At 52.9% G+C, this 17,367-nt stretch overlaps 2 protein-coding genes across 5 annotated transcripts; one reads left to right on the top strand and one right to left on the bottom strand.

The window, feature by feature from the left end:
* Window positions 1–1,851: 1,851 nt before the first annotated feature.
* GALT (galactose-1-phosphate uridylyltransferase) lies at window positions 1,852–14,035 on the bottom strand. 4 transcript variants are annotated; one of them, XM_056117256.1, is made up of 11 exons: window positions 13,895–14,035; window positions 6,037–6,206; window positions 4,748–4,823; window positions 4,609–4,657; window positions 4,353–4,482; window positions 4,143–4,199; window positions 3,863–3,985; window positions 2,892–3,024; window positions 2,715–2,798; window positions 2,279–2,433; window positions 1,852–2,016 (listed from the first exon to the last, which is right to left on the bottom strand). In XM_056117256.1, the coding sequence occupies exons 2-11, from the start codon at window positions 6,142–6,144 to the stop codon at window positions 1,936–1,938; spliced, it is 996 nt and encodes a 331-aa protein (XP_055973231.1). In that variant the 5' UTR covers window positions 6,145–6,206; window positions 13,895–14,035; the 3' UTR covers window positions 1,852–1,935. The 4 variants fall into 4 exon arrangements, 3 of the variants coding, with proteins under 3 accessions (XP_055973231.1, XP_055973229.1, XP_055973230.1); XM_056117254.1 differs by lacking the exon at window positions 13,895–14,035 and adding an exon at window positions 6,474–6,599; XM_056117255.1 differs by lacking the exon at window positions 13,895–14,035 and adding an exon at window positions 6,481–6,599.
* A 171-nt stretch (window positions 14,036–14,206) lies between these two features.
* Window positions 14,207–17,125, top strand: SIGMAR1 (sigma non-opioid intracellular receptor 1). Its single transcript, XM_056117257.1, has 4 exons — window positions 14,207–14,465; window positions 14,602–14,802; window positions 14,941–15,033; window positions 16,087–17,125. Exons 1-4 carry the CDS (start codon window positions 14,327–14,329, stop codon window positions 16,311–16,313), a joined length of 660 nt encoding a protein of 219 aa, XP_055973232.1. The 5' UTR covers window positions 14,207–14,326; the 3' UTR covers window positions 16,314–17,125.
* Window positions 17,126–17,367: the final 242 nt, after the last annotated feature.

Genomic DNA, 17,367 nt, shown 5'->3' with positions numbered 1-17,367 from the left:
GTAGCCACTGGGCAGGTGACTGAAGGTGCCCTTACTCCAGATAAGATAAAGAGGGGCAGGGCTGGAGTGATAGCACAGCGGGTAGGGCATTTGCCTTGCACGCAGCCAACATGACCGACACAGGTTCGATTCCCATCACCCCATATGGTCCCCTGAGCACCGCCAGGAGCAATTCCTGAGTGCATGAATCAGGAGTAACCCCTGAGCATCGCCGGGTGTGACCCAAAAAGCAAAAAAAATAAAGAGGGGCAGCGGTTCTCCAACACCGGCTGGACATCGTGGTTGGAATGCCACGCCGCATTCCATACCCATGAAATCAGAACCTTTGGAGGCAGGCGCCCGGCATCAATATTGTTTAAAATTTCTCAGATGATTGCAAAACGCAGCTGAATCAAAGGTGTGCGCTCAGCTGTGTGCATGCACGTGCAGGTGTTCACGGGTATATGCCTTAAGAAACCACTCACCCTTCCAATTCTCATCCACTCCCCAGGCAAGGGGAGCTCACAAGACATGCACATTCTGTTTACACTTCCAGACCTTTCCTCCACTGTCTCAAGAAAGAACCCAGCCAAGGCCAAATCATCACTGTCCAGCTTTGGCATGATTTCCCCTTTCAGAGATGAGGCAAAAGTGTCATTGCCACATGTGGCACTGCTCACAAGCCCCATCCTCACCGCAAAGCCTAGAAGACCCCAGGTAGAATCAGGTGTTCTGGCTTGTGTGGCTTGATGTTCCTGCAGGCATTGTTTTGCCAGGAGAGAGATCCAGAGGGGAGGTAGCAGACATGGGGTCACTCCAACAACCACTCCCTCCTTCTCAGTCCTGGGGGTACTGAGTCTGACAGTCCCTGCCCCCCCCCCCCCCAGCATCAGTGTTCAAGGTCCAGGAACGATAGAAGTGTCCACCCCCGCTGTATGGGAAGTTTGGAGCAAGTCAGAGAGACAAAGCCACTACACGTTCCCTCCCTAGCCTTGTGGGCTGGAACGGAACCAGGCTGCAGTCACTCACCAAGCGAGGGCTCTGGCCTATGGCCCAGGGGCTGGCCACTGACCACTGGGTGCTCAGCTGCTCCCCACCAAACCCTCAGACCCTGGGTGAGATGATAACCTGGGAGGGGCAGTAACAAACTCTGGTCTTGCCAGTCTGTCACAGTCACGAACACAGGATTTTAAAGTCATTTTTTTTTCTCTTTTTAGATCTTTTTTGCATCTTACCCGGCGATGCTCAGGGGTTACTCCTGGCTCTGCACTCAGGAATTACAGGAATTACATGGCGGTGCTGGGGGGGGACCATATGGGATGCCAGGATTGAACCTTGGTCAGCCATGTGCAAGGCAAATGCCCTACCCACTGTACTATCGCTCCGGCCCCTAATTTTAAAGTCATTTCTTAAAATGATGTGTCTTCGTTGCTCCAGGAGCCTAAGAATCTATATTGAGTCTCAATATTGCTCAGCAATTTGAAGTGGAATGTTTGAATCTTTATACTTTTGCATATACGTAGGCAGACTGAAGAAGTTATAGCCAATGGATTCCTTCACAGGCCCCTGATAGTTAGGGCTCCTACTCCTCTGGAATTAGAGCACTGTAGCACTGTCCTCCCGTTGTTCACTGATTTGCTCAAGCGGGCCCAGTAACATTGTGAGATTTGTTACTGTGTTTGGCATATCGAATACATCACAGGTAGCTTGCCAGGCTCTGCCGTGCGGGCGAGATACTCTCGGTAGCTTGCCAGGCTCTCCGAGAGGGGCGGAGGAATCGAACTCGGGTTGGCAGGGTCAATTGCATGCAAGGCAAACACCCTGCCCGCTGTGCTATCGCTCCAGCCCTGGCATTAGAACACATGGTTAGAGTTTGAGAAGCAGTTTTATTGATCCCACATCTGTCCACGCCTGAGGCCCTGTTCCTTCAAGCCGAAGGTGCTGTGGTCAGTATGGTCAAGCATCAGCCGCTGCCTCGCTGACCTCCTGCCGCAGGCTGTAATGAGTCTCCGGAAGGGCCCTTAGTCTTTCCGCAGCCTGGAAAGGAAACAGGGCAGTCATGAATGGGAAGCACCCTGCAGAATAGAGGTGTGGAGCTGAATGTCTACTGGGGCAAGAGCTGGAGGGGCCAGGAAGCTGGCGCTAAGGGCTGGTGGCATCACCAGAGGATGAAGGAACTGAGCAGCTCCTGAGTCCCTGAGCCCAGGTTCCAGGGGTTCTCGGTCACATCTATTGGGATCCTCTGAGGCAATGGGAGAAAAAAGGGAGAACACAGCCCCGGGGTGATCCGGGTCCTAACCTGCTCAGGCGTGAGGTCCCTCTGAGCCTGGGCAAGCATTTCATAGCCAACCATGAATTTCCGGATGGTGGCAGAACGCAGGAGTGGAGGATAGTAGTGAGCATGCAACTGCCAGTGGTCCCAGTTGGCCCCAGTCTCTGATCCAGTGGGAGCGCCTGAAAGGAAGAAGGCAGAGAAGGCTAGGGAAGGTCCCACCCTCTGCTTCCATACCAGGATAGAGGGCTGAAAACTACATCTCCCAGCATTCCCTGTGAGAGATCATGGAGCATCTGAAAGCATACCCAGGGGACATGGTTCCTTCCACCCAGCAGGCTGCTTGCTCCACGCTCATTCCCAGCATCCCGACTCTGGACACTTGTCCCAGCAAGTGTTTCCAGGCCTGCTAGGAGTTGCAGAAACGGTGTCAGGGCTCAAAAGGGTGCTTGGAAACTCTCACCGTGCCAGCCCATGGAGTAGGGAAAGGATGTCTCGAACAGGTTGTCATACTTGGTCAGGAGCTTCTTCATGACAGAGGCTAGGTCTGGAATCAGAGGCGAAGCAGATAGGGACTCAGATGCTGGTGCTCCCAGAGCCATCTCCAGACAGAGCCCCATGTCCCCACCGGGACGCTCACCGTCACGCTCAGCAGGGGTCAGCTCAGGCAGCCGCCGCACATGGCGGCGGGGCAGCAGCAGTGTCTGGAAGGGCCACACGGCCCAGAAGGGGACCAGAACTAACCAGTGCTCGCTGATCAGGACCAGACGTTCCTGGGACAAACCGAATGGAGAGGCGGCGTCAAGGCAAGGGTGAGGTCAGCAAAAAAAAAAAAAAAATGTTCCCAGAATCAGATGGCTTCTCACTGCCTTTTACCACTCCCACCCAAATCTAAGCCACCATCATATTTCCTACAGATAACTATTAATTTGGGAGTTTGGGGCCACACCCGATGGGGACCAGGAGCTATTTCTGGTTCTGTACTCAGGGATCACTCCTAGAGGTGATCACTCAGGGAACCATTACATGGTCCTGGGGATTCAAATCTGGATTTGCCTCATGCAAGGTAAGTGCCTTAACCGCTCTCCTATCTCTCAGACCCCTTCAGACTAGTGCTATGCTCTCCTAGTGGGTCTCTCTGATACTTTGTTTCCATTCTTTTTTTTTTTTTTGCTTTTTTGTTTTTGGGGTCACACCCGGCAATGCACAGGGGTTACTGCTGGCTCTGCACTCAGGAATTACTCCTGGCAGTGCTCAGGGGACCATGAGATGCTGGGAATTTAACCTAGATCAGCCTCGTGCAAGGCAAACGCCCTATCCATGTGCTATCGCTCCAGCCCTGATACTTTTCTTCTTCTCATTGTCTTTTGGGATGAGGTTAGGGGCTCTTTGGAGACACAGCACCTGGCTTTTTCCAACTTTTTTTTTTTTTTGGTGGGGGCATTGGGCTACACCAAGTGGTACTGAGGGTTTACTCCTGGTTCCTTTGTGCTCAGGTATCACTCTTGGAGCTGCTTGGAGAAACATATGGGATGCGAGGATCAAACCCAGGTTGACTATGTGTAACACAAGTGCCTTCCCCACTGTCCTATCTCTTGGCCCCTCGCCCACCTTTCTAAGCAGCTCCTGGCGGCCATACTCCATAAGCAGGGGTTCTCCATGCTGACACCGATAGGCCTGCTGAGATCGTTCCTCACGCTGGGCAATATCCGGCAGAAAACTGCTTGCCCACACCTATTAAGGGACAAGGTCAAGAACAGGCAGTTCATTCACCCCAAAGCCTCGACGTTGCTAACCTATTTATGTTGTGCCTTCCCTTTTTCAGGTCGCCTCTGTGCCCTGTTGGCTTGGATTCAGCCCAGAAAGCCAGTGGAATGCCGGACACGCTTACCTGGCAGTGAGGGTGAGGATTGGAGCAGCCCATCATGGCTCCTTTGTTCTCAAAGATCTGTCAGGTAGAGGCAGGGAGCTTTAGTAGCTGAAGACACACCCGTTAACCCTTCTGACCACAGCCCAGGGAAGCAAGAAAAGCCTCCCCCAACCCAAGCCGCACCCACATCCACCCTACTATTCCAGGGAAGTGGGGGTGAACCTCACAGACCTGCACCCAGGGATACTGGGCACCCAGCTCCTCTGTGACTGAGGCCCACGCATCAACGACAGCCCGGATCTCAGGGACTGACATGAGTGGCAGTGTCACATCCGACCAGGGGTGGAAGCACATGACCTTACTGGGTGGCGAAGGAGGGAGGGACATCAGAGGTAGAGGGCTTGGTTGTGCTAGGGGCAGGAGCCCAACCCCAGTCTCAGTTCAGGCCCTGGGGTGAAAGGGGCAAGAAGGGAAAATCCATAGTTACCAAACTCCTCGAGCAGCCTCTGCTTGGAAAAGGGGGTGATCACTGGGTCCTGAGACAAAGGGGTATCACTCTCTGCCCACAGAAATCCCCGAAGAGGTCCAGCCTCTCTCCCTCCCAACAGCGGCAAGAGCCCAGTTACCTGGACTAGGGGCGTCAGGCTGTAGAGCCGGGAAGTCGTTGTCAAACAGGAAGGTGCCATCGTAGTGGGGATTCACCTACTGACAAAGATGGGCTAGAAGCAACCACTGCCCCACAGGCCCCTTTGGTGGGCTTCAGGGGCTGAACAGGCTCTGGGGGGTGGGGGGGAGTAGTAGTTCTTTTGTTTGTTTGTTTGCTTTTTGGGTCACACCCGGCGATACACAGGGATTTCTCCTAGCTCGTGCACTCAGGAATTACTCCTGGCAGTGCTCGGGGAACCATATGAGATGCTGGAAATTAAACCCGGGTCAAGCCGCTTGCAAGTCAAACACCCTACCTGCTGTACTATCGCTTCGGCCCCAGTAGGTTTTTTTTTTTTTTTCTTTTTGGGTCACACCTGGCGATGCACAGGAGTTACTCCTGGCGCTGCACTCAGGAGTTACTCCTGGCGGTGCTCAGGGAACCATATGGGATGCTGGGAATCGAACCCGGGTTGGCCGCGTGCAAGGCAAAAGCCCTATCCGCTGTGCTATCTCTCCAGCCCCCCAGTAGTTCTTTTGAATATTGGGTTCAAAAAGACTTGGACGGAGGGATAGCACGATAGCACGAATAAGGCGCTTGCCTTGAACACGGCTGACCAGGGTTCAATCCCTGGAACCCCATATGGTCCCATGAGTCCTGCCAGGAATGACCACTGAGCACAGAGGCAGGAATAAACCCTGAGCACCACTGGGTCACGGTCCACAGTCCTCCCGTTGTTCATTGATTTGCTCGAGCGGGCCCAGTAACTTCTCCATTTTTTGAGACTTGTTGTTACTGTGTTTGGCATATCGAATACCTCACGGGTAGCTTGCCAGGCTCTGCCGAGCAGGCGAGATACTCTCGGTAGCTTGCCAGGCTCTCCGGGTGGGGCGGAGGAATCGAACTCGGGTTGGCCATGTTGGCTGCGTGCAAGGCAAACGCCCTACCGCTGTGCTAACCACTGGGTATGGCCCCAAAACAAAGACTTGGTGGGAGGCAGAGTTCAAGGAACTGGAGAGCCCATCTGGCATACGGGAGACCCAGTTGGATCCCCTGGTATTGGCAACCATCAGAAGTGACCTTCCTTCCCCAGCACTAAGCAGTCCCTGAGCACTGGAGGGTGTGGCTCAAAAACTGGGGGAGGGAAAAAAAAATAAGTGGTTGGGTAAGACCCAGAAGTAGGTGCACTGTCCCTGTGTGTGTGTTGGGGGCGGGGGAAAGGGGGCGCACTGAGAGCAGGGTCTGCAGGTGCAGATGCGAAGGGCTTACCTCTCCATTGGCCCGGGTGGCCCCGGGACACAGAGGGTTGTGGGGGTCATGCCGGGGCACGGTCGTCAGCAGCGGGGGTTCTACCTGGCCCTGCCAGGGCCGCTTCATGCGGTGAGCCGACACCAGCACCCACTCGTCCTGCAGCGGGTTGTAGCGGATATGCTGATGTTCTAGGAATAGAGCGTCGAGATTAGTCAGCAGAGCACTCTGGCCGCTGGGCCCAGCAGCAAGCCCAAGCTCGGGCCCCCTTCCTCCCTGCTCAGGCTTAGACGTTCCCAGCCAACGATCCCAGCCTGCAGCTCCGTGGCCACGTGGGCCAGGCCGGGGGTGGGTATCTCGCACTGTTGGGGTGAGGAATCAGAACTTCCTCACTTATGAATGGGGCGCGCCCAGCCCTGGGGGGACCTGCAGGGTCTCGGCGGTCGCCCTGCAGTTACCGCTCGCTCGGAAGCTCGTGACCGTGGTGTCCGCCTCGGACGCCTGCTGGCGCTGCTCGGGGCCCGTTCCACCGTGCGCCATGGGGCCACTGCCCGGGGAGCCGCAGAGAAGGTGCAGCGAGGACGCTGGGAGAGTGAGGAATGTCCGAGCCGCCGCGCCAGCGCCTCCTTCTCGGACCTCGCCGTTCCCCGCCCCGCCCCACTTTGATTGGCAGTCTCCAGCACGTGACTGTCTGGGCCGGCCACCTGGGGGCGGGGCTCCGGGCAGGGGCGCACTGTAGCTGGAAGACGTGCGTGCGTGGTCCCTACGGATCTTGACCCGGGGCCAAAGGCAGAACCTCCCCCAGCAATGCTTACTGCAGGCCTCTCAGCTCCACCGTGCTTACAAAATTCCCGTGTTCAGTTATTCATTTGGTCACTCATTCAGCAAATATTTATTACCTCCTACTCCGTAGTCTTCTGGACTCTTCCCAGTGGGCGAAAGGGACGCCCCTGTGTACACAAGGCAGATATGGCCTTTGCTCTCTCAGAGCTTACACTGTAGGGTAAGCTAAAGGTGTCCTGGTCCCTGGGTCCAGGGGACCTCCCTTATGGGTGCAGTGGAGAAGAGGCAATCTAGGGAGGGTGGGGATTGAAGGGAAGGGGAGCAGGGCTTGACCTACTCTGTTTCACTGAGGGTAAGAATCCTGAATCCTGGGGGAGCTGGTACTTCACCTCATTCTCAACAGGTTTGGGAATACACGTGCACGTGCACACACCCCTACACATGCACATATGTATGCATACCCCCAAGCACGGGCTGGAGTGATAGCAGTGCTGGAGCGATAGCACAGTGGGTAGGGCATTTGCGTTGCACGCAGCCCACCCACCTGACCTGGGTTCGATTCCTCCATCCCTCTCGGAGAACCCAGCAAACTACTGAGAGTATCTCATCCACACGGTAAAGCCTGGCACGCTACCCATGACATATTTGATATGCCAAACACAATGGAGATGTTACTGGGCCCACTCGAGCACAATGGGTAGGGGATTTTCCTTGCATGCCGCAGACCTGTGTTCAATCCCCAGCACTCCATATGCCCTCTGAGTCCTCCCACAAAAGGAGAACCACCAATAAGCCTTGAGTACCACCAGGTGTGCCCCCTCCCCCCCCCAAAAAAAACTTTTATTAAAAAAAAAAGACAAAGTCAAGAAAAAGGTTAGAAGAAATCTGAAAATGTATACCAGTGGGTATAGCCCTGGTTGCTCCCAGCTATGCTGGAGAATCCCAGAAAAAAACATAACCCAGAAAATATGGATTTGACAATCAGGTGCTCCAGCCACCATCTAAATGGAGCAGGAGCAACTCCTTCACACATCCTCTTTCCTTCTCTAACTTTTCCTGGGATCAAATCATTTGGCTAACACTGGTAGAGGATTCAAACTCTTCCCAAGGTACATTGTTTTCAGGGCAGAAGATGGGGACGACCCAGGCAATGCTCAACCAGTTCAGGTTCTGCTCAGTTGCCCATCCCAGCTGTATAGGCCTGATGGTTCCATGCTTGGCATAGCAATACATACAGCTCAGTGGTGCTGGGAGGACCTGTATAATCTCCAGGCAGCTAGGGGAAGCCCCAGAGGCGCGCTCTCTCTCTCTCTCTCTCTCTCTCTCTCTCTCTCTCTCTCTCTCTCTCTCTCTCTCTCCACCCGCATTAAGTGGTGTTAGGCAGTTCCCCCACCCAGGGCGGCCCAGGCTATGGGGCAGAAGGAGGAAACAAGGGCCAAGTCGGATGATTGTTCAGTTGTCATCTATTCCACTCTACCCAGGCACCTATTCCAGTCTCACTAAGCTCCCCATTCTAGTCTCACACTGCTCCTCATTCCCGTCTCCTAGCTCTCCAGCTCACCTCTCCAAAACTCCATCTTGCTGCCCTGTTCTCTCATCTCCTAAACTCTCTCCTCTCTCCACCCCCAGCACTTTGGGTTACACACAGATTCAGTAGCAAAATCAACATAAGAAAGCCCTTCCTGACTGCCCATCAGGCTCAAGGGTGGAAACACTACCTAGGGATGTTCCTCTTCTCCTTAGTCTAATAACTTAATTAACATTTTAATTCTACTTCATGATTTTTCTTTGGGGGGGTGTCACACCCAGTGATGCACAGGGGATACTCCTGGCGCTGCGCTCAGGAATTCCTCGTGGTGGTGTTTGGGGGACCATATGGGATACTGGGGATAGAACCCAGGTCGGTGGTGTGCAAGGCAAAGCCCTACCCACTGTGCTATCGCTCCAGCCCCTTAATTCAACCTATTATTATTAGGGGTTTTTTGGTATGGATACAGTAAGATATACATTGAGGCTTGTAGGGAGGCTCTCCTGGGAACATCTTTCCATTAACTCAGACAACAGTGCTCAGGCTAAATTAATCTTTCCCAACCCTAGCAGGGTCCAAATCTAGTTATTACTTTTTGGATCATGACAGAATTTGTCCATGACTATGCTTTTAACTTATAGTTAAGCATTAACTATACCCTGGCCCATTTCAATGCCAGGGTAGCACATAGTCACTGCCCCAGGTCATCCAGTTCCTCGTCTCGGGACAATTCTTTTGGAGTGCTAGGAAGTAAGGGCAACTGAGGCTTAGGTGTGGAAAGAACAGATGCCCCGGAGATAATATTATATGGAGTCAATTAACTCCCATGTTACAAAAGCATAGCGTTTACTGTCTTCCTGTGTCCATATAAAAAGGACATTGTTCTGAATTAACTATACAAAGGATTTAAGGAGAAGAGAAAAACAATATTTACAAATTAACAGAGCACAAAGAAAGAAGTAAGAAATAAACACAGAGGAATGGGAGCACTGTGATGGCAATAAACCAATAAACCTAAACTCCCAGCAGCAAGGCAGAAAGGACAAACCAATGTTATCCTACAGGGGCCAACAGGCCACATCTGAAAGTGATTCAGGTGTAATCCGAGGGGGTCCCAGAGATCGTGTGTGCATGTATGCCAGCCCCTGGCCTTTAAAACTTATTTCCTGGGGGCTGGAGCGATAGCACAGCAGGTAGGGCTTTTGCCTTGTACACGGTGACCCAGGTTCAATTCCCAGCATCCCATATGGTCCCCTGAGCACCGCCAGGGGTAATTCCTGAGTGCATAAGCCAGGAGTAACCCCTGTGCACCACCAGGTATGACCCAAAAAGCAAAAAAAAAAAAAAAAAAAAAAAAAACTTATTTACTGGGCCAGAGTGATTGTACAGTGGGGGAGGGCGTTTGCCTTGCACGCACCAACCTGGGGCATCCCATATGGTCCTCTGTGCACCATCAGGAGTAACTCCTGAGTGCAGAGCCAGGAGTAACCCCTGAGCATCATCGGGTGTGACCCACAAAGCAAAAACAAAACAAAACAAAAACAATAAAATTTATTTACTTTCCCCCTTACTGTCCCTATGTTGATCTTACCCCAATGACCAGGGGATGCACACAATCTCAATTACAGTGCTCACTTAGCCGTGGTGCTTGTGGGGTTCTCCTCTGGGGTCACTCTTCTTTAGTTATAGTGTTTGCACACATTGAAGAGATCATTCCATAGTTGTAGTTCCATGCCTCCCTTTTTTTCTTTTTTTTGGGCCCTATTAAGAATAAAATTCAGGGCCTCAGGCATGGCTGACCCCTAAAGAACCATCTATTGTCTAAACTTCCTCATCCCATCACAGTGGGATGTGGCCATCACAAGGTCACCCAAAGGATGAGTGGCCACGCTGAGATCTGAGCTCTAGTTTCCCAGGCTCTTTCCAACTACTCTGAAATGCCTCTGAGACTTCAGTGAGACTCAATCCAGAAACCTAGGGACGGGGCGTGTGGCTCATTGGAGCTGGGATGGGGAGAGGAGAGTAAGAGTGAGCTAAGAGTCGGGCAGCAGCAGGGAGGCCCTAACCCCCAAGCCAGTCAGCCCATGCAGTTTTATAGCTCAGATGCAAAAACTGGGTCATTGGTTATTTACCTGATCTCTGCCCTAAGTTCCTCAGACTGGAATCAGAAGAGGCCTCTAACGGGGAACAGGGAGCAGAGAGCAGAGTAAACTCAGTTTTATCTATCTCATTGCCCGCGGGGGAGGGTAGGAGACCTGCTTTTGTACCTTTTATTGTTTCTCCTTTATTACTGGAGCATGTCCTGTGGTGCTCAGTGGCTACTCCCAGCAGTGTTCAGGAACAAAACCTAGGCCTCCAACATGCAAAATATGTACATCAGTCCTGCCTCCACTTACCCTCTCTAGTGTTGGAGTGACAGTTTGTGCAGACAGTCCCATTTTCTCAATAATATTCATGTTTCAGTATCATTTTCTGGACCAAAACAACAGTTTCCTCACTCTTACAGGAATTGCTCTTTTTACATAAATAAATAAAAATTTGGGGGCTGGAGTGATAGCACAATGGGTAGGGCGTTTGCCTTGCACATGGCCGACCCGGGTTCTATTCCCAGCATCCCATATGATCCCCTGAGCTACCACCAGGAGTAATTCCTGAATGCAGAGCCAGGAGCAACCCCTGTGCATTGCCGGGTGTGACCCAAAAAGCCAAAAAAAAATTTTTTTTGTTTCATTTTGTTCACATGGAGGCCACTCCCAGCAGTGCTTCGGGGGCTATATGGTGCTGGGGATTGGACTTAGAACTTTGTGTATGCTAGGCATGCGCTCCACCAACTGCACTATCTCCCAGTCCCAGGACCATATCTTAGGAACATCACCCTTCCCTCTCCCTATCTACACAAGGTCTTGGAGGGGTGGGGGTGCTGGGGAAAAAGAGAATGGTTGAGATAGGGCTTACCCAACCCTTTTTCTCCAATATCCCAGGGGAATGATGTCTGCTACCACATCCAACGAATATGGCTGTGATCCCCAGTCCCCTGCAATCCCTTTAATAAGTCCTTTTTTCAAGACGCTCTTAATGATTTCTTATTTAAAACAACACAACAAAACAAATCAGTGTGTCTGGAGAAGCTTTCTAAGAGATCAGAATGAGGAGCTGCCTATCTACACAGCACCAGAGTGCTCTGCTTGGAACGAGGAACCAGAGCACAGACTTGGGGACCAGTCCCCCTGCTATTCAGTGGCATACGTCATTTAAGTCTGTATTTCCTTGGCCAGAACGCAATCATGGGGCTTCCTCTAACTATAGAGGTAACCGTGGAATGTAACCTGGCTGCTCAAGAGCGAAAAACAAATGGGCTTGTTAAAGTCTACCATTATCTCCTGCTCTGTGACCCTACTGAGAAACCTAATTACGAATTCCCATCATTTTATTGGGCCCGTCAATTACATTTGACTGTGCTGATCCTTCATTCCATCATCTCATGTGTTGGTTACCCTCTTCCAGAGCCTTCTCCTTTATGTTGTATTTATACAGCGAACACATATAACACCATGTGCCTGTCACTAATTGCTTTACAAATATATTAACTCATCTAATGTTCACAATGAAGGTATGTACTATGAGATGGCTACTTTTAGCTATCCCATTTTGTGAGTGAGAAACTGAGTCACAGGAAGTTTAAATAACTTGCCCAGGATCACACAACAAATAGAGAGCAAGAGACAGGCATTTAACCCACTAATCCAACACCAGTTTCTTTTCTTTTTTTCTTTTTGTTTTTTGGAGCCACATCAGCAGTGCTTAAAGTTTACTCCTGGCTCTGCACACAGAGATTACTCTTGGCAGTGCCTGGAAGATCACGTGGGGTGCTGGGATGCAAACCTAGGTCAGTTGTGTGTAAAGCAAGTGCCTTAAGGTAAAGGCCCTCCCGTTGCCCTCCCGTTGATCGTCGATTTGCTCGAGCGGGCCCAGTAACGTCTCCATTGGAGACTTTGTTGTTACTGTGTTTGGCATATCGGATACTCTCGGTAGCTTGCCAGGCTCTCCGAGAGGGGCGGAGGAATCGAACTCGGGTTGGCCATGTTGGCTGCTTGTAAGGCGAAAGCCCTACCGCTGTGCTATCGCTCCAGCCAAGTGCCTTACCTACCATATTATCTCTCTAACCCCTAGTTCCAGTGTCTTTTATGGCCTTCCTTCCTTCCTTTTTTCCCTTCTCTTCCTCCTCCTCCTCCTCACCCTCATGCTTTCTGTTTTGTTTTTTGAAGCTGACCTGATGATTCTCAGAACTTATTCCTGGCTCTGCACTGCAGGATCACTTCTGGTGCGGCTCAGGGGGACCCTATGAGATGGAAATTGGGTCAGCTGCATGCAAGGTGAATGTCCTACCCACTGTACCTCCAGCATCAAGCTCCGGTTTCTTAATCACTGCTATATGCTGTCTCTTTTCTCTCTTGTACTTCTCTTCCTCTTCCGTCTTTTATTCCCCTGCCTCCCCCTTAACTGTTGGTGTTCTCTGTTCTTAGCCTTATCTTAGTCATTTATCTCTTATGTGACACTTTATCCACTCTTTGGGTTTTAATTACCACTTTGTCCTTAGGCTTCCAGGGAGAAGCCTAGGCAGAGATGGGATGATGCGGTTTTAATGGCCATATTCCTAGTTGTCTCATAATTTGGCATATATAGGTGCTAACAAAATAGCTGTTGTCTAACAACTCCCAGCACTCTACACAAGATCTGAACACCAGACCGGGCACTTGATTGCCCATTAGACATGAAAAAATGGTGTTAACCAAGGGAAATTGGTGTGGGGGAAGAGTCTCATGAAAGGCAGTTAGAAAGGAGAGAGAGGATGAGTATTCCAAAAAGAAGAAATCAAGTCTGCCAGAATATTTCTCAAGATCATTTGTTTCATCTTCACTTACATAAATCTCTCCTCTGCTGGATCTTAGTCTACCTAACTCATCTTGATCTCTTTCACCTACAGCACCCCATTTTTTCTGTAATCAAATCTAATCCTATCTCCCCTAAGAATGACTCTAGTTGGGGTGGAGCGATAGTACAATGGGAAGAGTGTTTGCCTTGCATGTGGCCCACCCAAGTTCTATCCCCAGCATCCCATATGGTCCCCTGAGCACCGCCAGGAGTAATTCGTGAGTGCAGAGCCAGGAGTAGCCCCTGAGCATTACCGGGTGTGACCCGGAAAAAAAAAAAAAAAGAGAATGACCCTTGATGATTTTCAAGGCTTTCTCTGACATTTTTGGGCTTGCGATCAAAGAATAGACTGTAGGCCTCTGAGGTCCCCACCATTTTGCCCTTGGAGTTTGTCTCTTTCGTAGCAATGTTTTCCCTGTTTTTGATTTAGTTTAATGGGGTTAGGAGGGTGGGGGATGAATTCCACCCAGGGCCTCATCGATGGGTAGCATGCCGCACCACCACTGAACTCCGGGCGGCTCGATTTTTTAAAATTAATTTTTCATTTCTTTTAAAGACTCAGTTGAGGTGTCACCGCCTCGAGAGACTCCCTAAGCACCCACCCCCAGCCCCTCCTAGAGAAGTGCCTCCTCCCACCTGATGTGCTAGCAAAAGCGGACCTTAACGATCACGAGTCCCGAAAAGCTCTGTTTCCGGGCTTGCTGGCGACACACCAGTCCAGGAGCCCAAGCGAGCCAGTACATCCTGCGGGAGAGAGAGGGGCGTTCTCACCTCCACCCATCCCAACCCATCACTCTTCCCCAAGGTGGTCCAGAATCTGGCAGCGTTAGGCGGACTTGCCCCGCCCCCTCGCCTCCTGCGCACGCGCCGCCCCAACTTCCCGCGAGAAAATGGTTCTGCCCGGGAGGCGGGGCCTGGCGCCGGGGCCCGTTCCGATTGGCCCGCGCGAGCCGTACCACGGCGGTGGCGGGGGAACGGGCCGTGGATGCGCCGCAGGTCGGAGGCGGCGGCCGTCAGACCCCGCAGCCCCGGCTCGCTGCGTTTCCGCCGCCCAGGCCGTCTGCCGGGATGCAGTGGGCCGTGAGCCGGCGGTGGGCGTGGGCCGCGCTGTTTCTGGCCGCCACGGCCGTGCTGGCGCAAATGCTCTGGCCGCCGAGCTTCGTCTTCCAGCCCGAAGAGATCGCTCAGCTGGCGCGGCAGTACGCGGGTGAGCCGGGGCTGCTGGGTGGGCGGGTGGGGGAAGGCCTGGGCAGCCCGGGAGGCTGGGGGGCCCAGCCGGCGGCTCCGGCCCGTGCAGGCGCCCCCCAGACTCCCCCAGACTAGGGTTGCTTTGCCCCCGCCAGGGCTGGACCACGAGCTGGCCTTCTCGCGCCTGATCGTGGAGCTGCGGCGGCTGCACCCAGGCCATGTGCTGCCGGACGAGGAGCTGCAGTGGGTGTTCGTGAACGCGGGTGGCTGGATGGGTGCCATGTGCCTTCTGCACGCGTCGCTGACCGAGTACGTGCTGCTCTTCGGCACCGCCCTGGGCTCTGGCGGCCACTCGGGTCAGTGCTGGCGGCGGGCCGGAGTGGGAGGCGAGGGCTGTACCAGGGCTCCAGCTGCCCTCCTTTCCTCGTGTTGGGTCCGGCCGTGTTGAAGGCGCGGACGTCCTGATACTCGGTGTCACCCTGATTGTCCCCCAGGGCGCTATTGGGCAGAGATCTCAGACACCATCATCTCTGGCACCTTCCACCAGTGGAGAGAGGGCACTACCAAAAGTGAGGTCTTCTATCCAGGTGGGTAGGGGTGCTCTGTTTGGGGGGGGGGGTCCCTTTTGGGGGCGGGGCAATGCATGACCTGGAAAAGGGATGGGTGAATGGGCTCTCCCTGGTTCCTTTAGTGTCATATAAGCCGCAGGTGGTTGGTTGAGGCCGACTCAGGACCCTGGTTGCTTTGATCTGTGAAAAGGGCACATGTTAGCTGTGTTTGTCATGACTTCCCTGGAGACTGCATTCTTCATGGTATTCCAGCAGTTGATGGGGGAGACAGGTGGCTAATCAGAAGTGCTCGCATGTCCCCAAACACAAGGCAGAGAACTGCAGTTTGCATAGAAAAATAGAGCTTTAGGGCCAGAGAGATTGTACAGTGGGTAAGGTGCTTGCCTTGCATGCAGCTAAGTTCAATCCCCAGCATCCTGAGCATTGCCAGGTGTGGCCAAAAAGAGAAAGCAGAGCTTTAAACTTGAGGTTAGTGACCCTAGCTTGAGCTGCTTTGTAATTGAATAGCTATGTTTCTCAAAAAGCCTCTCAAATATAGTGAGTACCTCTCCTTAATAGGCCTAGCCTGTTTTAGATAAATTTGGGGGGATGGAGGGGGAGAAGGCACACCCAGCAGTGCTCAGGGCTTACTCCTGGCTCCGTACTTAGGAATCATCCCTGGGAGGTTCTGGGAACTATATGAGATGCTGGGGATTAAATCCAGCATCTGTAAGGCAAATGTCTTATCCACTGCACTATTGCTCTGGCTCCCATAATTTTTTCTTGACATGAATGAGGAAGTCTTAACAGGAGTGCAGACTTCCACAACACCATCCAATGGCCAGGTGAGATGGTCTTTCTTGGCTTCCCCCAAGAGAGGACACGAGCCGGGTGATACCACCAAGGAAAGTTTAGGGATGGCTGTCTTGGCCTCGTACCCTGCAGAGAGCAAGCCCAGGCCAGAGAGGAAGGGTTTTGTTTCCTGTGGCACCTAATCTGCTCTCTTATCTCTTAAACCACAGGCCCGGGAGGTAGCAGCAGTGGGGAAAAGGGTCGGGCTGGGGTTCTCATGTGGGTGCTCCCTGTCCCCAGGAGAAACAGTGGTGCACGAGCGTGGTGTGGCTACTGCGGTGGAGTGGGGACCAAACACTTGGATGGTGGAGTACGGCCGGGGCGTCATCCCTTCTACCCTGGCCTTTGCGCTGGCTGACACCATCTTCAGCACCCAGGACTTCCTCACCTTCTTCTACACTCTTCGCGCCTATGCCCGGGGCCTCCGGCTTGAGCTCACCACCTACCTCTTCGGCCAGGATGCCTGACTGCCGGGCCTGAAGGAGGACCTGTGGATGAACAGGAGCGGGCAGGCCCGCGCACATCCACCGGCTGGATCCCTGGTGAAAAGACAGGGCGTTTCACAACATGCGGTTGCTGAGTTCCTGCGGTCCGAGCAGGGACCTCTACATGCTTCTGCAACCAAACCCAGAGATGTGTGGGGACTCACGGGCCGTGCACTTAGATACTGAAACCCGTGTGTTCCCTGGCCTCATCCATTCACACCCATCCAGAGAGGGAGCCCCAGATAGTCCAGGGAGACCAATCATGTCAGACACACATGCCGCAAGCTCGACTCATGACCTCAGGCCTTCCCAGAGCTTCCCTGTCCCCAGCAGGGCTCTGGAGTGAGGGATGGAGATGGGTGTTCCCCTCTGCCTTGGTCTGACCACTCGACCTGGCCTCGAAGGGTGAGTGGGGGGGAAGAGGAGCTGCCTTTGGAGGCCCCCTTCACCTGCAGCTATGATGCCTTTCCCCCTCGTCTCCCTGTCCTCACCAAATGCCTTATCCCCTTTCCGGTCCCTTGCTATGCAAGCGCCCTTTGAAGCCCGGCCTCCATCCTCTCAAATCACGTTGTCTGGAGAGTGCTGAGGTCAGGGGCCTAATGTCCTGAAAGCTGGAAGAACCCTGCCCCTCCTCCAGGGGCAGATGGCAGTGTGAGGGGGACACTGATCTCAGCCCAGGGCCCAACTACTAGAAAGAGAACCTGGGGAGGTGGGCCAAGTCCTAGAGACAGCCCTTTCTGTGCACACATTCCATCACAGCTTTCTGCCGTGACCCCGTTGCATTCTGTCTCCCCCTGTCTGTCTCTTAATAAAGACCTGTTGAACAGTTTTGTTTCTCTTTGTCTGAGCAGCACAAGAACCTGCTGCCTCCTGCAGGGCCTCAGGCAGCCCTCCCTTACTGTGTTCAAGTCTTTAAGACCTGCCTGGCCTTGCAGTAGGACCCTCATTGAGTGCCCAGAATTTGGTTCTGGAGTCAAGCCTAGAAATCAACTTGTTTGGGGCTGGAGCAATAGTACAGCAGGTAGGGCATTTGCCT

The sequence above is a fragment of the Sorex fumeus genome, unplaced genomic scaffold, assembly GCF_029834395.1.
Source record: "Sorex fumeus unplaced genomic scaffold, SorFum_2.1 ptg000034l, whole genome shotgun sequence".
In the NCBI taxonomy this organism is placed as follows: domain Eukaryota; kingdom Metazoa; phylum Chordata; class Mammalia; order Eulipotyphla; family Soricidae; genus Sorex; species Sorex fumeus.
This window is presented reverse-complemented; position numbering and strand designations above follow the sequence as displayed.

Coding starts and splice junctions, on each gene's coding strand:
- GALT (XM_056117254.1), bottom strand. CDS start 6,555: ATGGCGCACGGTGGAACGGGCCCCGAGCAGCGCCAGCAGGCGTCCGAG. Junction 3,025..3,862: donor GCCAGGAGCTGCTTAGAAAG/GTGGGCGAGGGG, acceptor GGTTTGTCCCAG/GAACGTCTGGTCCTGATCAG. Junction 2,017..2,278: donor GGGACCTCACGCCTGAGCAG/GTTAGGACCCGG, acceptor TTTCCTTTCCAG/GCTGCGGAAAGACTAAGGGC.
- SIGMAR1 (XM_056117257.1), top strand. CDS start 14,327: ATGCAGTGGGCCGTGAGCCGGCGGTGGGCGTGGGCCGCGCTGTTTCTG. Junction 14,803..14,940: donor GGGCTCTGGCGGCCACTCGG/GTCAGTGCTGGC, acceptor ATTGTCCCCCAG/GGCGCTATTGGGCAGAGATC. Junction 15,034..16,086: donor AAGTGAGGTCTTCTATCCAG/GTGGGTAGGGGT, acceptor CCCTGTCCCCAG/GAGAAACAGTGGTGCACGAG.